This window comes from Furipterus horrens, unplaced genomic scaffold (genome assembly GCF_987537825.1).
Source record: "Furipterus horrens unplaced genomic scaffold, mFurHor1.1.pri manual_scaffold_11, whole genome shotgun sequence".
Lineage (NCBI taxonomy): Eukaryota > Metazoa > Chordata > Mammalia > Chiroptera > Furipteridae > Furipterus > Furipterus horrens.
The window spans coordinates 71,095-90,568 of NW_028327181.1; the positions used below are offsets into that span (position 1 = coordinate 71,095).

Sequence of the window (19,474 nt, forward strand, 5' to 3'; positions counted from 1 at the left end):
ACTTGTTGTCACTGCTTTTCAAAATAACACGTGATTTCTGTGGACCAGGCACCCAGGGGTCCAATTCACAGGCAGTGCTGTGCGACATCTTAAGTTTTTAGCAGATGCTGCAGAACTTCCCACTACGTTTGCGAAAAATCTGTATGCGCTGCGCTCGCTCCTGGGTCTTGGACCCCTCCCCCCGCCACGTCCTCCCGGCTCCATGCCCGGACGCCCACGCGGGGACGGGACGGGCTCTCACCTATGCCGCCACCTCACCGGGTCCTGACTCGGGGCCCTGCGATTCTCCCTGTCCTGACGGGCAGGAGGCCCAGACCCCGCGTCCCTGACAGACCTGAGGCTCCAGCGGTTCCATGGGAACAGGAAGCGGAGAGCTAGCCTCACGACCCGGGTTTCTTCCAGTGTCAGCCCCACGGAGCTCCAGGAAAGGCAGGAAATGGGCTAAGGGCCCGGCTCCCGCAGACGAGCCCTGGACACTGAGGGGACCGGGCCCTGGGCGGGGGTGGGGGGGATGGGAGGAGGGTGGGTCCGCTCAAACGTCTGACCCCTACACCCCTCTGGCTGCGCCCCATGCCACCTACCTTTCAACGCACACGGCTCGCAGCTGAGGCCGAGCCCTGCCCGGCCGGATCTCCTTTTGGGCGCGAGGTTCCCCCAGGGGTGCCCTCCACGGCCCACTCACCTCGGTGCTGACCCGCTGCACACGCGCTCTGCCGGCGCCGCGGCGGCGGCCAGGCAGCACAGCAGGTGCGCTCGCTACAAAGTATCGAGGCTGCGGCCAATCCCGACGAGGGGCCCGCCCCGCATGGCGCCCCCGTGACCGGGGTCCGTGCTGTCCGGGGGGCAGCAAGAGCTTCTGGCGTTTGGAGGCGCCAGCGACCCTGGGCCTGCAAGTCCTCAGCCCCTGGACGGAGCAGGCGGGGCCTGCGCACTGCAGCGGAGGCGAGGGCGCCACCCCACCAACCCCACTCACGGGAGGCGGTGACTCCGGCTGCCCCCAGGCCGCCTGCAGAGGAGCCGAGCCCCGCCTGGGTCGCTCCCTGGCCCCAGGGGACGACGGCGCCTTTCAACCTCGGGACCGAGGCAGCCCCCCCCCGCACCAGGGATCCGGCGCGCTGACCCCCGGGTGATCCCGAGCATCCGGCAGCGCGCTTCGGCTGCTTCTTCACTGGCGAGGAGGGTGGCGGCCCCGGACTCTCGCTGACCCCGGTCAAGGCCCGTGGGCCTCGCAGCTGCTGCCGCGCTGCTCAGACACGTACTTCGGTGCAGTTCATCCTCGTGGAAGTGCCTGCCGGCGCGCGGACGCGGTTTCAGAAATGCCAGCATAAGACTGGGGATCATGGCACATCGTACAACGCCAGGGGCGAGTTACGAGACAGTTTCAGTGACATGGGCCCATCTGAGAAGTCGACATAAAAGGTTAACACCTGGGTGACCCTGGGTGATAAAATTATTATTACGCATTTTCCTTTTTTCCTTCTTCATGCTTTCTAATTTTTATAAAAAGGTATTGTTTTTCTATTTTTAGATTCTCTATCTCAGCAGCATCTTTCCTCACCTTTCTCTGCCAGCATCACACTTGTCCTACCACCTGTAAGAGTTACAGGATGAGCCAGGGGAGTTAGTAGGAAACCCCTCTGAGGTGGGTTCTCCCGGACTCTGAACAGTCATGGCCGTCCACGGGAGACTGAGGTCTGTGTGTCCTCCCCCCTTCACTCTGGGGGACCTCTCCTCTCGCTAGCTGCACCAAGGATCAGAGCAGCGATATATTTTTTTCTGACAGCTTAATTTCTTTCTTGATGCCTTCATTTTACTGTTTTTACTGCATTTCCTGCCCCCGCATCCATGAGTCCTTCTTCCTTTTTGGCCAATCCCCCCACGGCCTAACCTCCCCCCACCCCTAGCTATCATCCTGCTCTCTGTCTGTTGGCTTGTTCAGTTCTTTTTCTTCATTAGATTACGCATGAGTGAAATCACAGGGTATTGGTCTTTGTTTAACCTGAATAAAACTGATGGGTATAAAATTGGAAATTTTTTATTTCTGCCCTAATCCCCAATTCCTTATCACTTTTTCAAACCTTGGCTAGAACTTTCCTTATGCTGTTTAACAAACTTAATGACCAACTCTGTAATTTTCTTAAAGGTGGATGTCTATTGTTTTACCATTACGTATGACATTAATCATTTTTGCAAACATACTCCTTGAAGTAGTTAAGCAGGTTCATTTCTAACCTACTTTAATATTTAAAAATATCTATGGCTATTAAATGCCATCAAATGATTTATCTACTTACCTATTGAAATGATAATAGGGCAGTGTGGTTATTTTCATAAAATGATTTTGATTATTATCTTCTTCCAAACACCTTACCGTAGGGTCAGATTCAGCTATGGGGACCACAACCAACTGTTCTCCCCACCTCCCCTGCCAAAACGGTGGCTGGAAAGTGGCCGTGTCTTGTTTTTGTGTAAAACATACCCAGATGTTGGAAGCAGACGGTGGCTACAGTGGCTCCACCGTCCTTGGGCACAAAGTCTATCTTCCGTTGCATTCTGCAGGTGCCTACCTCCTCAGCATTTCAAGTTCTAGGATAGCTGGTGAAACCAAACCACGACATGCTCCATATTGAAGAGAAAAATTAAAGGACACCAGGGGCATCTCCCAGTTGTTCATTTTCCTTCTTGAGAACCTTTCCATTAGACCCTCCCAGCAACTTGTATTCCCATATCATTACATAAATACACTGAACTGCAAAGAAAATGGAGAAGTGTAACCTTTTGGCAATAAACATTGCCATTAGGAGAAACGTTGTCATTCTGTTGGTTATGAAGGAAGGCCAGGCTCACTACTAGGGGTCTGCCACACTTAACAATGTCAAGGCTTTTAAAAATACATATGTGATTACATGCATCTTAATAAAAATCCCATTTACGGGGTTAAAATCTATGTTCATAAGTATGACTCAAAAGTCACCCCCTACCCTGCAAATGTCTCTTCCCTGGGAAACATTGTAAAATGTTGCTATTACCTTCCCTTAAGCTTTTCTGAAAATTATCAACTGTTACTGAAAAGTCTCTGGAACCTCTTTGTCTTCTGGGGCTGGGCAGAATTGGAGGGAGGGCCTAAGTACTTTCACACCACAGATTCCATTTTTTATATAAGTTCTAGTTCTTTTTTTCTTTTCTTTTTCTACCTGCACATCTATTAATTTCTGTTCAGTTCCCTTTATCTGGTAAATTTTCCATTGCATTTGAGATTAAAACCAAATCCAGCACTATCCTTTGCCACATAATTTGATCACTATCTTCCAGGTTGCATCTGGATTTGAATCATATAATGCAGCAACTTTAAAAATCTAACTGACCTGACGTAGTAGGAAACTGATGTAGATTTTCAATACGATGCTTACGGTTACTGTATCTTCATTGGAACATCAATGATAAAATACATATTCATTATATTTTTCAGATTTAAAGAATATCCTTTAGCAAATATCTGAAATTATTTCTTTATCCAAGCTTTCTTTTCTCTTCTGTGATTAATCATTCTTCATGCCAGGTATCCTGAGATTGTAACCTGTATAACGTGCTAAACACAGTAAGGATTAGTCACCCAGATTATTACATACCTCCTTCAAAGATGAAACAGGACATACATTCCCTCCTGAAGCAAAGGGTACAAACTGGGGGGTGCTTCAGAAATATCTATGGTTTGCATCCTCATATTGCTCCAACATAACCCTAAACTAAATGCAAAGGACCCAACTCTTTCCACCTTAATCTTCATTCACATAAGAAAGCTGGTGAAGTTGTGAAGCAAACAAACTTTGTAGGTTGGCGAAATGATTTCTCACCACCCTGGTACTACAACCATATGTACATGTTTCAGCACTGCTTAACTGTGTTACAGAAAACACCATTCAGCTACAATTGACAAGTGAGCTACATTACTAATAACAATAGTGTCCTGGACGCCTGGCTCTGTCGGAGCATTACCCTCTGAACTGAAAGGTTGTAGTTCAACACCAGGTCAGTACACATACTTAGGTTGTGGGTTCAATCCCCATTCACAGCACATATGAGAGGAAACTGACTGATGTTTCTATCCCTTTCTCTCTTTCTAAACTCAATAAATATATTCTCAGATGTTTTTCTTTTTTTTTAAATGACAATAGCTAAAGCTATACTGGGTAACTGAGATTAAAGGAACTAATAATTAAAAGATGCTAACAGAGAACAAGAGCTCACTTTGCTTTTCTGTACTTAAGGAGTCCATTAAAAATTTAAAGTAAAAAACACCCCAGCCTCCTTTGCTGATAAACCCAACTCCTTGGAGGAGCATCTTGAATGAGTGCATACTGTGATGGACTATGATTCTTAGAAGACATTAGGATATTCTGACCAGTTGAAATGTACACCATATTAATGTATATAGCCAAAAAGGTAGCTGCCAGGCCCACTTACAAAGACAAGTAATAGAAACGGTTTCTATTATTGAAACATATTTTTAGTAATATTGCTCTGCAGAGCAGAAATTTCCAGTTATTACAATCACACTATTTAATAAACGATGGATTTCAAAGGAGTATATTCTGTATTAATTTCCTTTATGAAATTTCCACTTTGAGAATTTTATTATATGTAAAAAATGACTTTCCAACATTCATTTCATTACTTTGGCTCCTCACTCATATACATTTACAAAAAGTTATGACTTACAGCCAAAAAGTTTAATACAGTTCAATTATATCATGAAGTTTCTGTGTGTACATACATACTGATGTGGTTTTTTGTTTTTAACATGTAAAAACACCTCTCTGGGGCCCTGGTGGGTGTGGCTCAGTGGACTGAATGCCAGCCTGCAAACCAAAAGATTGCCGATTCTATTCCCACTCGGGTCACATGCCTGGCTTGCAAGCCAGGTCCCCAGTTCGGGGCATGTGAGAGGCAACCAATCATTCTCTCGCTCAAACAGTGGTGTTTCTCTCCATCTCTTTGTCCCTCCCCTCTCTAAAAGTAAATATTTTTTAAACCCCGACCTTTCTGGGGCCCTGGCACAATAACTCAGTTGGTTAGTGTCGTCCCGGTATGCCAAGGTGCGGGTTCAACCTTGGTCATGGCATATACAAGAATCAACCGTGAATGCATAAATATGTGGAATAATTTAATGTTACTCTCTCCCCCTGTCTTGTAAAGTAAATAAAGAAAAATTAAAAACAGCTTTCTGTGGATGCCCTTCCACATGCTGTACATTCTCAAGTTTTTATTCAGTATGACTTCTCTGCTATACAGGATTTCCTTTAGTTTCTCTTCTACATGCACTTGCTGGTTATTTCCTGTAAATTTACTTTGAGAGAAAGTTTCTTACATTTAACTCTTCAATAGGTTTCTCATCTGTATGAGCTCTTTGGTGCATAACGAGCTGTGACTTCCAACAAAAGGCTTTCCCACATTCAGTGCATTGAAAGGGTTTCTCTCCTGTGTGAGTCCTCTGATGTGCATTGAGAATGGATTTCTGAGAGAAGGTTTTTCCACATTCTTTACACCCATAGGGTTTCTCCCCTGAATGAGTTCTATGATGTACAAGGAGCTGAGATTTCCTAATGAAGGCCTTTTCACATTCACTGCATTCATAGGGTTTCTCTCTTGCATGCATTCTCTGGTGTATAACGAGATGTAATTTTCCACTGAAGGATTTCTCACATTGACCACATTTATAAGGGTTTTCCCTGGCATGAGTTCGCTCATGTACAATGAGTAGTGACTTCCAAATGAAGGCTTTCCCACATTTGTTACATTCATACGGTTTCTCTCCTGAATGACCTCTCATGTGTATAATAAGGTATGACTTGCTACTAAAGGATTTCCCACATTCGCTGCACCTGTAAGGTTTTTCCCCAGCGTGAGTTCTCTGATGTGAAATCAGTTGGTCTTTCCTATTAAAAGCTTTCCCACATTCACTGCACTCATAAGGATTTTCTCCTGTGTGAATCCTCTGGTGTACAATGAGGTGTGAACTGAAACTGAAGGATTTCCCACACTCATTGCATTCGTGTGGCTTCTCGCCTGTGTGAGTCCTCATGTGTATGACGAGGTATGACTTGCTCCTGAAGGCTTTCCCACATTCACTGCATCCATAGGGTTTCACACCTGTGTGGCTTCTCTGGTGTACAATGAGTTGTGATTTTAAACTAAACGCTTTTCCACACTGGTTGCACCCATAGGGTTTTATCCCACTGTGTGTCCCCTTATGTACGATAAGCTGTGACTTGAAAGTAAAGGCTTCCCCACACTCACTACAACCATAAGGTTTCTCTCCTGTATGGGTTCTCTGATGTACCAGAAGGTTTGACTTTGTGTTAAAGGCTTTCTGACATTCACTGCATTCAAAAGGTTTCTCTCCTGTATGAATTCTTTGATGTATAATAAGCTGAGAGTTCAAACCAAATGTTTTTCCACAGTCACTACATTCATAGGGTTTCTCCCCTGCATGGGTTCTTTGGTGTGAAATAAGCTGATATTTATGGCTGAAGACTTTCCCACATTCACTGCACTCATATGGACTTCCTCCTGTGTGAATCCTCTGGTGTACAATGAGCTGTGAAATGAAACTGAAGGATTTCCCACAGTCCTTGCATTCATGTGGTTTCTCGCCTGTGTGAGTCCTCATGTGTATGATGAGGTATGACTTGCTCCTGAAGGCTTTCCCACATTCACTACATACATATGGTTTCCCACATGTGTGACTTTTCTGGTGTACAATAAGCTGTGGCTTCAAACTGAAAGCTTTCCCACACTGAAAGCACCCATAGGCCTTGACCCCAGTCTGTGTCCCCTTATATACAATAAGCTGTGACTTGAAAGTAAAGGCTTCCCCACACTCGCTGCCGCTGTAAGGTTTCTCTCCTGTATGGGTTCTCTGATGTACCAGAAGGTTTGACTTTGTGTTAAAGGCTTTCTGACATTCACCGCATTCAAAGGGTTTCTCTCCTGTATGAGTTCTTTGATGTATAATGAGATGAGAGTTCAAACCAAAAGCCTTCCCACATTCATTACAACCATAAGGTTTCTGTCCTGAATGAGTTCTCTGGTGTGAAATAAGCTGGTCTTTCCTACTGAAGACTCTTCCGCATCCACAGCACTTACAAGGATTTTCACCTGTGTGACTGCCCTGATGTATGACAAGTTGGGAACTGAAATGGAAAACTTCCCCACATTCACTGCATTCACATTTCTCTCCTGTGTGACTTCTCTGGTGTTCACTGAGGTGGGCCGTGGGACTGAAGTCTCTCTCACATCCATAACATTTGCGGGGCTTCATCTCTGCAAGAGTTCGTTGAGGCACTATAAGGTTTGACTTGCTGCTGAAGACTTCCCCACAGTACCTACACTCAAAGGGCTTTCCTCCCATATAGATTTGATGGCACATGAGTTGTGACTTCTTGATGGCAATTTTTCCAGATCCATTATTTTCACAGTATCTTTCTCCAAAAATAGTCTGTCCATGTTCAGAATGGAGGAATGATTCCCTTTGAGTATAAAACCCATTAGAATACTTTTCAGCATAATTACTATTGAAGTCTATGTTATACTTCAAACTCTTTCCACATGTGCCATATCTGTAAAACTTTTGTCCTGAAGGAATACAATTTGTAAGAAGACAGAGTTTTCCAAAGGCAGTACACTCGTAGCATTTTGCCATACTTCCCAGCTTCTCTAGATTTTCCTGATAACGTTCCATGTGATTATCAATTTCCCAGACTTCGTCTAGAAATAAAAGTATGTTATAAATAATAACATGCTGCTGGTATAGCATAAAATTGCATTAAAAATGCCATGTCATGAGTTTATTGTTTTATATTCAGATATCAGACCTGAATATAAGTCTAATCTGCAGTATAAATGTCCCCAAACCAACTCCTGGGAACTAGAGAAAACTAAGCAAACCCAAAAAAGGAGATGAGCATAGACAACTGATGATACCTAAAGAGTGGTTTGAGTTTAAAAGGTTTGCATAATAGATAAATAATGCAACGTACGCAAAAGGAAAAATTAGCAACATATAAAGAGAAAGGATGAAAGAGCAAGAACAGGCAATGAAGTGTGAACAGAAGTCGGTTAGTGTGCAATACGACAGGTGGTGCACTGGGGTCCTGATACAGGAACGCACTTGGCAAGGACAGTGACAACATCAGAGTGATGAGCATGGAGAAACATGGGAGGGGTGGTTTCAGGGAGAAGGAAGGCAATTGGGGCTGCCGTTGTGTAATATAAGTGCAAGGTATTTAAAAATATAGTTAAAAAACAGGAAGTTGAAGGGATGTGAAAGTCACATCAAGCGATGTCAAGAGGAGAATCCTGCTTAGATGCATGGGAACGTAAAAGACGACTAAGAAAGCCAGAGAGCAGAGCAGCTGAGACAGAATGTTACAGCCAAGACAGTAAGTACCAACATGAGGATGACATCACGTCAGAATTCACACCAATTCCAAATAAAAAGGAAAAAACAATCTAAGTCACCTTGACTTGGAACTTGGGCCTGCATCATCCACAGCTCTCCTTGTTCCGGAGGTACGATGACAGTAGGATCCGAGTGCTGATACCCTGTGAACAGACAATCACAGACAACCTCACCAACTCTGCCTGGGCTTTAAGGATACTGCAGAAATGGGGAAGGTTCAGGCAAGAGGCGGCATGATGAGCTGCCCTTTCCTGCTTTGGCTAAATAAACACCATTCAAGTAGCATAACCTGATGACAAAGGGAGACTAAGAAGATCTGGCCACTACAAGTAAGTCTAAAATCTCTTAAGTATTTCACAAAAGCTCCACCCCCACCTCCGCGCTTAAAAAAACCAAGAGACAGCCAGGTGATCACACACACTTCCCCCAGGACATCAGCACTCACCCAGGGACACCAGGTTGCTATAGTTCTCCAACATCACACTTTGGTACAGGTGCCTCTGAGCTCGGTCCAGCAGCCGCCACTCTTCCCAGGTAAAGTGCACAAACACGTCCGTGAATGACAATGACCCCTGAAATGGCATATTCCCATTCAATTTTAGATTATCTTACTGAGTGTGCGGGAAACAACAGACGGCTTACTGAAGGTTTCCACCAATTACATTCTGCTTTGTGAGAACAGCAAACATTTGTTGAAAACCTTTCCATCACTCACTACGGGCTATTATTAGTCAGCCTTTCCCGCAACAGATGAGAATACCAAGTACCAGGTATTCTGCTGGGCACAGGGGGTGAAATGAAGCCCTGCCCACACGTGTTCAACAGTGCATAGGAAAGTTAAACACATATCAATGCGACTGGGAGTCAAAAGAGGCCAACACAGGAGAACATAGAGAATACCACACGGGCACAGGGAAGGAATTAAAAAATGCTGCTCGTTAAATACATACAGGCACACCCCACAGGTACTGCGGGAAGATTCCAGACCACGGCAATGATGCAAATATCACAGGGAAGAGCAACATAAATGTTGTGATTTCCTAGTGCATATAAAAGTCATGTTTGTACCACACTAAAATCTATCAAGTGTGCAATAGCATTTTGTCAAAATCAAAAACAACATATCGTCGTCGTCGTCGTCGGCAGCCATCCATCTCGAGAGACGATGGTGTAGCTTCTTAAGAGTCTATCTGCACCGCCGAGAATGGTTGTGCAGTCCGACTCGGGAGTGACACGGTATCTGTCTCCTCCCGTGTTGAATCGACCTCTTACGATGACGCTGGAGTGTCCTCTCCAGCGAAGCTGAAGCTACAGAGCCCGGGCAGGGTGATATGGAGGGTCTGCTGTTGCCCATGCAGCAGACCCCCCCTCTCTTCGCAGCTGAAGGGTCCAAGGGAAAGACGGAGTCGATACAGCTTGGTTTCAGGTGCGCCGCAGGAGTTGCCGGTGTTGACTACAACGTCAAACCGCCTTAGGGACTCCGGCTCCGGATTTTCTGTCGGGGTTTACTCCCTTAGCCTTTCCCCTGAAGAGGTATGCCGCAAGGCAGCGGAGGTTTTTTGGAGTCAGAGTTTTCCTTCTCTGATGTGCCCTGACTGGAAGATCGAACCAGCGACACTTAGCTCGCAGGCCGACGCTCAATCTCATTTACAACTAAGAAAATACACATAAAAAACTACACTGAAATTAGAGTTTTCACAAATAGATTTGGAAACTACAAAAAAATGTGGTAATACACTGGTCATAGAGGGTGTGGGGAACAGGAACTCTTATTCACGGTTACTGAGAGTGAAAGTTGGTACCACTGCCTGGCGGGCAGCTTGGCCGTAACAGCCACTGAAGCACAAGTACACATGACCTTGGCCTCAGCAATTGCACTTCTAGAACTTATTTTATGCATGCATGCACAAAGATATACCTATCTCTAATATAAAAATGGATCATAGATATTCACTGCTGCATTGTTTTGCAGCAAGAAAACTAGAAATTGTAGGAAACTGGTTAAATAAATTACTAAATATATTTAGTAATGTCATATATATATATGAAATATGGTCTGTGCAGAAATTATCCAGCCATGTAATATAAAAAATAGAGACATTATTGAAGAAGGTACAGGATACAAGAAACATTGTACATAGGACAATGACACCTCAGTCCCCTTCAAAAACAACATATATACCTTAAATAATAAATACTTTATTGCTAAAAAATGGTAGCCAGTATCTGAACTTCCGTGAGTCACAATCATTTTGCTGGTACAGGGTCTAGGAAAAATTGCAATATCTGCAAAGAACAAAAATGTGAACTGCAATAAAGCAAAGTATCTTCAACTGTTTAAGCTATCCTACGAGCCATATGTACAGGGTAACCAACTGTCCCAGTGTCTCCAGGAATGCAGGATTTTTCGAGACAAGGACCGTTGTAGATAACATGGCGGTTGATCACCCTCCTTCTGCCACAGTTACTGACCTACAGCTGCTAGGTATTCAACTAAGTGCAGGCGATACAAAAATGGAATAAAGTCCTGCTCCCAAAAAGCATTCAGTGTTGCAGAGAAAAAAGCAGAGTTAAACACATACAAATACAACAGCGCATCAGAGGCCAGGACAAAACAACACGGCACCTGAAAGGCACCGAGGGGAGCAGAGCGATGCTGCTAGAAGGTGTCTGGCAGAGTCTGGGGAATGGTACTGCTGTATAAGTGACCACTGCAAGACAAGATGCAATGACACTGGGGGAACAGGCCTTGGCTGGGTAGCTCTGTTGGTTGGAGCGTCGTCCCAAAGCAACAAGGGTACAGGTTCAATCTCTGATCAGGGCACATACAAAAAAATCCACCACTGAATGCATAAATCAGTGGAACAACAAAGTAATGTTCCTCTCTCTCTCTCAACTATAGGCTGTCAAGAAGAGACTCACTTTAGATCCACAGATGCATACACAAAACATTCTACCCTATGACAGCATACCTGCTCTTCTCAAGTGCACGTGGGTTATTTTCCAGGATAAACAATATGTTAGGTCACAAATTAAGCCTCAACATATTTTTTAAATTAAATATTATACAAAGTACTGGCCCAGGTCGGGCGGCTCAGTGGGTTAAAGCATTATCCAGATTTGACAAAGGTTATGGATTTGATCCCCAGTCAGGACACACACAAGAAAATTTGGCCTTAAAAAATTACTCAGTAAAATACTAGCAAATCAAATTAAACAGCATCTTTAAAAAATTATACACTATGACCAAATGAGATTTATTAAATATAATATACTTCATTAATAGAATAAAGTAAAAAACAAAACCAAAAATATTACAATATTCAACACCCTTTTATGATAAGAATGCTCAAGAAACTAGAACTGGAAGGAAAGTGCCTCAGCAGAATAAAACCCACATCCTGAGAGACCAGTCAACATCACTCTCAATGGTGAAAGACTGAATACTTTCCCTTTAAGATCAGGATGCCTGCTTTGCCCTCTTCTATTCAACATGGAACTGGAAGTTCTAGCCTGTCCAATTAGGCAAGAAAAGATAAAGAAGGCATCCAGGTTACAAAGAAAGTAGAATCATCTCTACTCAGAGATGATATGATCATATATATACAAAACCTTAAAGAGTCCATCAAAACAAACAAAAAGCCAGTTATAACTAAAAAAGTAATTCAGCAAAGTAGCAGCATACAAAGTTGACACACAAAAAATCAGTTGTATTTCTATTCACCAACAATTATTAATCTGTAAAGCAAATTATGAAAATAATTCCATTAATTATTATATCAAAAAATAAAATGATTAGGAATTAGTAAGTGAACCCAAGAGGTAAATGATTTGTGGAACAAAAACTAGAAAACCTTGCTGAAAGAAATTAAAAAGGACATAAACAAACAGAAACATATCGATGGGAATAGCGAATGGTAGAGCTGCTATGGCAAACAGTACTGGGGGAGGGGTTCTCTCACAGTTAAACAACCGGCAGATCAAAGAAGTGAAAAGAGAAACTACTAAATACTAAGACTTGAGCGAAAACCAGACACAACACACCAAAATTTATGGGCGTCAACAAAAGCAGTGTTGAGGGGAAATTGGGGTATATGCCATCCTTAAAGGGACTGAAAGCAGGGTCTTGGGGACACCCACCTCCACTCACAGCAGCGTTACAACAGCTAAAATGTGGGAGCACTCCAACTGCTCATCAACAGGAAAAGCAAGTGTCATACACACACTCAATGAGACACCATTCAGCCTTTACAAAGAAGGCCGTTGTGCAATACGTTACACTGTGGATAAACCTACGCACATTACGTCAAATGAACTAAGCCAGATTCACAAGGATGCCTCCTGCGTGACTGCACTTTAGGGCAGGATCCAGAACAGCCAAAGTCACAGAGGCAGAACAGAGAATGGTGGTGGCCAGGGGCTGTGGGGAGGAGGGAACTGGGAACCAAAAACACATACACAGCAATAATGATACACACACATTTTATAAACACATAAACAAAGGAATATCCATAAAAAACTAATTTTCTGCAGGGGGGTAAGGAGATGGAAATAGAGTATGGAAAGATCAGGAAATACAGAAACAAAGGTAGCCACTAAATAAATAAATAGATAGATAGATATATACATAAATAGACAAATAAAAGTAATAAACTGTGAATCAATAAACAAGCAACTCACCTGGGACTTGGTGATTTTTGGCTGTTCCCGGGAAGTAAATAGCCACTCTGGGATCTGCTTTGCCTGGTGACTCTTAGGCCTCTGGTGAGGGGTCCCTTGACCCACAGTGGGTTCCTGACATTGGAGCCTTCTGATTCTACTGCCTGAACTGTCTCGTTCCTGAAGTGGTGGGACCTGTAGACTCAAGAGCAAAGTACTTTATTGAGCATTTATCCTCTGGGCCCCAGCCTTGGTATCTTTTGCCAGAGAACATGATTGCAAGAGGCCAGAATGGGTGTTCTGCACTCTGTGGTCTTTGTCACTGTGGGCCAGAAATGAGAGAAACGAAAATGGGAAACCTAGCATACTGAAGACAGTCTCCCCCAGCCCAGACTCTGCAACGGCCCCAGGAACTCCACAAGCACAATGATGAATCACCCTGAGATTCAAAAAACTTTGGGCAGCCCCTTAAATAAGAACAAGATGCCAAATGCTCAAAAGTAAATGCTGTTTTAGGCAGGGTGTACACAAGCAATAGATTTTGAATAGAATAGTCTGTTTCAGTCAGATTTCCTTCTCCCACTATTCTGATATTCATAAATAAGATCACTTCACTTCTCCCACTGATTGCTACTTTTCATTGTTAAAACACTGATAATAGGATGAGATCAGGGTAGCAGTGTAGATACTTTCCAAAATCCACCAATAAAAACAAGTCACCAGCCCCGGCTGCTGTGGCTCAGTGGATGGAGCGTCGGCCTGTGAGCCCAGTGTCACTGGTTCGATTCCCAGTCAGGGCACATGACTAGGTTGCACATCAGGTCCTTGAAAACATGATAAATGAAGCCACATAGAAGGCCACATATGTTATGGTTCAATCTATATAGAACTGTCCCAAGTAGGTAAATTCATGAAACCACACAGTAGATTAATGGTAGCCAAGGGACAGGCGGAAGGAATGGAGTTACTGCAGATGGGGGCAGGGTTTCTTTGTGCAGTAATGATGTTCTGGAATTAGACAGTAATGACATTTGCACAACTCTGGGAAGACAGCCGTCGCCCCTCGTCCACTGTTTCTCTTTCCTTGGTTAACTATGGTCCAAGAGCATTAAGTGCAAATTTCAAAAAAATAAACAATTTATAAGTTTTAAATTGCAGAGCGTTCTCAGCAGTGTGATAAAATCCTGCCCCATTCCACTCTTTTCCACCCAGGACACACCGTGGGCTGCAGCGACATCAGCCACTGTGTTCAATCAACCCTTATTTTACTGAGTAACGGCCCCAAACCGCAACAGTACTGACGCCGGAGATTCGAATATGACAGAGAAGCCATGAAGTGCTTCCTTAGGTGGGAAGAGATGTACGCACCCTGGAAAAGGCAGGGTCTGCAGGCTGCGGTAATACCCGAGGCTTCAGGAACCCGCCCACAAAGGCGGGGCTCCTGCACTACAATGGAGTGACTGACACACCTTAAACGGACGGATGTAACGGTATATAACTTACACCTCAGTAAATTTCAATGAGGAGTGATTTTTAACTTCAGTGACCTTCAGGAATTGGCTAGTGCTGCAACAAGCATGTCATCAGGAGCCACTTCCAGCACCGGGGCAGGGCTGGCAGGGGCACACGTCAGCTTCAGGGGCACCTCTGCACAAAGGAGAGAAAGCCCCACTCACCCAGACGGCAGCCGTCCGGACCCTGGTGGCCATCCCGGCGCCGTCCGTGCCCCGCGGGAGGCAGCCGCGGGGCTCCCCGCCTGCGCCCGAGCCACGCACGCGGGCGGGCGGGCGGCAGGGAGTCCAGGCTAGTCGGTACCGTCCGCTGTCTGGAAACGAGGGGTTCGGTGTATCGGCTCCTCCGATCCCTGAGTGGGCGGCGCGGGGCTGGGGAAGACTGGCCGCCTCCACCTCCGGATCTGCGGCCAGATCGACTTCGTCCTCGCTCCTCACTTGGAGGCGCCCCTCCTGGCCGCTTCCGCGATGCCCCTCAGGGAAGACGAGAAGAGCCCACTGCAGTTTGGGTGACCGCGACTACGGGTAACGGCCGCCGGATGCAGAACGAGGAACTCCGGCCCTGGGGGAGCCAACGGCTGCCGACAGTGACGCATAGGAAATGCGTCAGTGAGACCGAGGGCAGGACAAACTACAACTCCCAGAAGCCTCTGCGGGAGCCCCCCCCCCCCCCCCCCCCCCGCCGTCCGGACCGCGCAGCTGCGGGGAAGCTCCGGCTGTCCTGCCCAGTGCTTGGGCGCGGGCGCGGTAGACTTAAAGTAATATAAATTAAGTACTTGACGGTAACAGCACAAAAACGGCAGTGGTTTAAATTAAGTGTGCTAAGGTCCCTGCTTCTGGATAGTTCTAATTTACACTAATAACTCAAAAGATGCAAAGCAACATGTTAATAAAATTAAGTCGCCCTCCCCCCCCACTCCCAATTTGGGGTAGCATTTTAAAACTAACTTTTGAAGGCGGGGAAGGACTCTTTTAACTGTGTCACCCAAAGTCGTGTATATTTATTTTTTATATTATAATAGCTAATTTTTAAAGGCCTCTATTAGATGCCACACATCGTAGGGAGATCTGCCACACACTTGATAGTTATTTCTCAAATGAAGCTCCACCATTTACTATGTGAATTTCGGCAGTTTACTTAAAAATTCCAAACTCCAGTTGCCTTAACCGAAGGGGTGTAATATTGTGTTCCTCATAAGGTTATAATCTAATGCATTAGAAGGCTTAGCAGATTGGCAACCTCATATTAAACTCTCCGTGGCTTTAAAAATCAGCAATTACTATTACTCTTGTTATTAGCATCCACTTGGAACTGCAGCTTTTGTTTCCCAAAGTCCCTGGTTTTCTGAGTATTTTCAGTCAAATAAATTGAGCTTTAATTTATATACAACCTGGGTCCATACGAAGCGTGTTGACAACTGAATAGTCCAGGAGCCGCCAACAACATACACATTATTTACGGTCCTGCCTAGTCAGTTACTCTCCCATCCACAGCCACAAGTAGGCACTGGTGTGTGTGTTGTTACAGACCGTTTTATAAGTTTATAGATGGGAGTCATGTACTGTGCACTCCTCTATGTCCGACTTCTACTGAGAACGTCTTTGACATTTCACCCCTGCTACAGAGTGTAGTGTATCATTAGTTTGTTACATTTCACTGCTTAGTACTATTCCATTACAGGGCCAAACCACAACTTGTTTACCAATTCAAATGTTAACTCTTATACACGTCATGTGTTTACATGCTTTCAAGGAATGCAACTGATGGGTCACATGCTATCAGCATGTTTACCACTTTGAAGACACACCAAACTGTTCTCCACAGAGGCTGCGCTATTCTATCACCCCAACAGCAGCGCACATGTTATAACCCTAACACCTCCAATCCTACTAACAATGGTTGGACCCATTTCTTATCTCACTCATTCTACTGAGTGTGGAGTGCTATCTCACCACGGTTTGATTTCCCTTTCCCTCATGACTAATGGTGTCGAGCGTCTTTACATGGGTTGGCTGGACAATCATATGTATTCGTATATACAGGTGAAGCATCTGGTAAAACATTGTTTTCATTGGGTTGTCGTTGCATTATGGAAACGTGTCTTTGTCAGATACACCTATTGTCAATGAATACTAGTTTGTGGCTTGCATTTTTATTTTTCTTGGTGGTGTTTTCAACACACTGACGTGTTAAATTTTTAAGAGGTCCAATTACCAATTCTTCTTTTATGATTCATCTTTTTGGCGCTATAAGAAATATTTCCTTAGACCAGAGCCATAAATATTTTCTCCTGTTTTCTCCTAGATATTTAACCCTTTGAGTGCCATGTATAATTTGAAATTTGGATCAACGTAAGAAAAAGTCATATCAATATATAACCTGAGGTACAAAAAAAGAGAACAAAACTTAACACATGAATTATTCCATTGTTATTTACATTTACAGTCATTGAAAAAAGTCACTGGGAGCGACGCTGGCACCTTTGGGAAATTTTGTCAGCATTGCTCACAGCGACGTTGCCACTCAAAGGGTTAAAGGTTTTGCTTTAGCATTTAGGTTTTGTGATGCATTTTCAATTTTTTTTTAATGTAATGTGAGGTCAGAGTTTTCTGTTCCCTCCAATACAAAAAGACCAGTTTTTACACCATCATTGGCTTAAAAGACTATCTTTTTCACATTGAATAATTCTGGCACTTCTATCTAAATGTAGGTGACAATGTATGCGTAGGTCCAATTCTGGACTGTCTTATTGACACATACCCTCATGCCAGCATTTCACTCGTGTGGTTCGACATCAAACTTTGAAATTAGGCAGTGTAAGCCCTCCAACAGTCTTCTTTAAAAAATTTTTTGCATTATCCTAGGTCCTTTAAATTTCACACAAGTGCTTCTGAAGCTAAAATCTAATTTGGGGACAACTGCCATATTAACAATATTGAGTTTTCCAGTTCTTGACCACAATGTGATACTCCATTTATAATCTAGTGTGTATTCTTTATTTTGTGTTCCTGAACTTCAGCACTGTTTTATACTTTTTACTGTACAGAACTTGCTTCTTTCATTACATTTATCTAGTTCACATTTTTGTATCATTGTAAACACAACTGTAGTTCTGACTTCATCTTCAAATTGTTGAATGCTGGTACATAGAAATGAAATCGATTACTGTGTGTTTATCTTGTATCCTGTGACTTTGCCCAATCCCTTAAAGTTCTAGCTTATCTGTAGATGAGACCTTTGCAAGAGGAGATATTTTGTCACTGACAAGATTGTTTTCCTGACCCTAAAAGTAATATGTATTCTTTGAAGAGTTAAAAAAAAAAAATTTTAAGGAAGAAAAAAATAAGTAAATGCAAATCTAATACATAGGTTAACTGCTATTAATCTTCTAACAAAGTTTTTTGGAGTTTTGAACAACTTTCATTTCATTTTTTACACTTCATTTATTTTTTCAAAGTTTGAGCTTATTCCATATTGACATTTATCATGACTCCTCCTAACACATGACAGCATCAACATTTTTCCTGTTACCAAACTTTTTCTCTGCATAATTTCACTGTCTGCATAATATTACATATACACTATAAATAACCATTTTGCTATTATACGTTTTTATATTGCAAACTTTGCACTATCATGAGTAATGTTTCAGTGATCATTTGTAGACACATCTCTTCCCACATTCCAACACATTCAGTACTTACTCTGTGCCAGGCACTGTTTTACGTACATCATACACAGTATCACATTAATGCGCATAACTCTCTGAGGTAGATACTAGTAGTACCCCCATTGTACAGCTGAGGGAAGTAAGCCACAGGCTATCAGGAAGCATAAAGAGCTCAGCTAAGTGACTGCTTACTCTTGCACTCCCACAAAGGGCCGCTGCTTACACTGAAAACCGGTTCTACAGGAATATGACACACACGTCCATGGCACATACACTGGGCAGCGCAGCAGGAACTGAGAGACCTGCGATCTAGGTCTGGGTCTGCCTTCACTCAAAACCTGAGCCCTGAGCCAATTCACTGTCTCAACTATACAATGAAGACCCCGAGTTAAAATAGTTTCATGTTCCTTGTAGTTCTGAAATCTCATGATTCTAACCATGATTTCTAGATTTTTCTCCTCAGAAAGGTATAAAGATTTTTTTTTTTGTCTCAACAATATATATCATTCAACAACCAATCACTTAGCATTTATTTTGCTTGCTAGAAAACGGCAAATAGTGGTCAGTCCCTCCCTACACATAGAACCATTTATACAATAAAACAAAATTAAGACGGATTCTCTTCCTAAATCATGGACTTACCAGAGAATCTAAAGATTAAGATCCTCTCCAAGGAAGAGAAAAACCTTTGTATGAACACAATGATTTTGTATAAAATATTAAAACTTGTTAATTGATGATCAAAAATGAATTCATACACCCACTATGATTCAATGATAAGTTCTGATGTATCTAAAAGGGAAAAACATGGATGACTGGAAGGGAACAGAGAACTCAAATTCTTATTACCACTCAAGAAGCTTTAAATAACAGACACTAGGGTGAAGCAAGAACAATATTAATAACCACAGTTAATAACTGTAAAGCACTTAATATGCCAGGCACTATTCTAAAACGGTTCATATGTTTACTCATTTAATTCTCACCACATTCCTACAAGGCAAGTAACACTACTCCTAACTTACAGAGGCTATCTACAAGTTAGGCACAGAGGACCTAGGGAGCACACCACAGTTCACCCAGCACACTTAGGGCAGAGGTTGGGTTTGACCTTAATTTCAGCTTCAGCTTAATGCTCTTAACCACGAAGTCATCTTTTTGTTTTTTTCTCT

The 19,474-nt window shown here is 43.4% G+C and overlaps 1 protein-coding gene across 1 annotated transcript; it reads right to left on the reverse strand.

Annotated features, from left to right (window-relative positions):
- Positions 1-8,044: 8,044 nt before the first annotated feature.
- Positions 8,045-14,844, reverse strand: LOC149996669 (zinc finger protein 268-like). Its single transcript, XM_090292345.1, has 5 exons — positions 14,797-14,844; positions 13,142-13,315; positions 8,907-9,033; positions 8,521-8,604; positions 8,045-8,255 (listed from the first exon to the last, which is right to left on the reverse strand). Exons 1-5 carry the CDS (start codon positions 14,827-14,829, stop codon positions 8,119-8,121), a joined length of 555 nt encoding a protein of 184 aa, XP_090148471.1. The 5' UTR covers positions 14,830-14,844; the 3' UTR covers positions 8,045-8,118.
- Between the last annotated feature and the right edge of the window lie 4,630 nt (positions 14,845-19,474).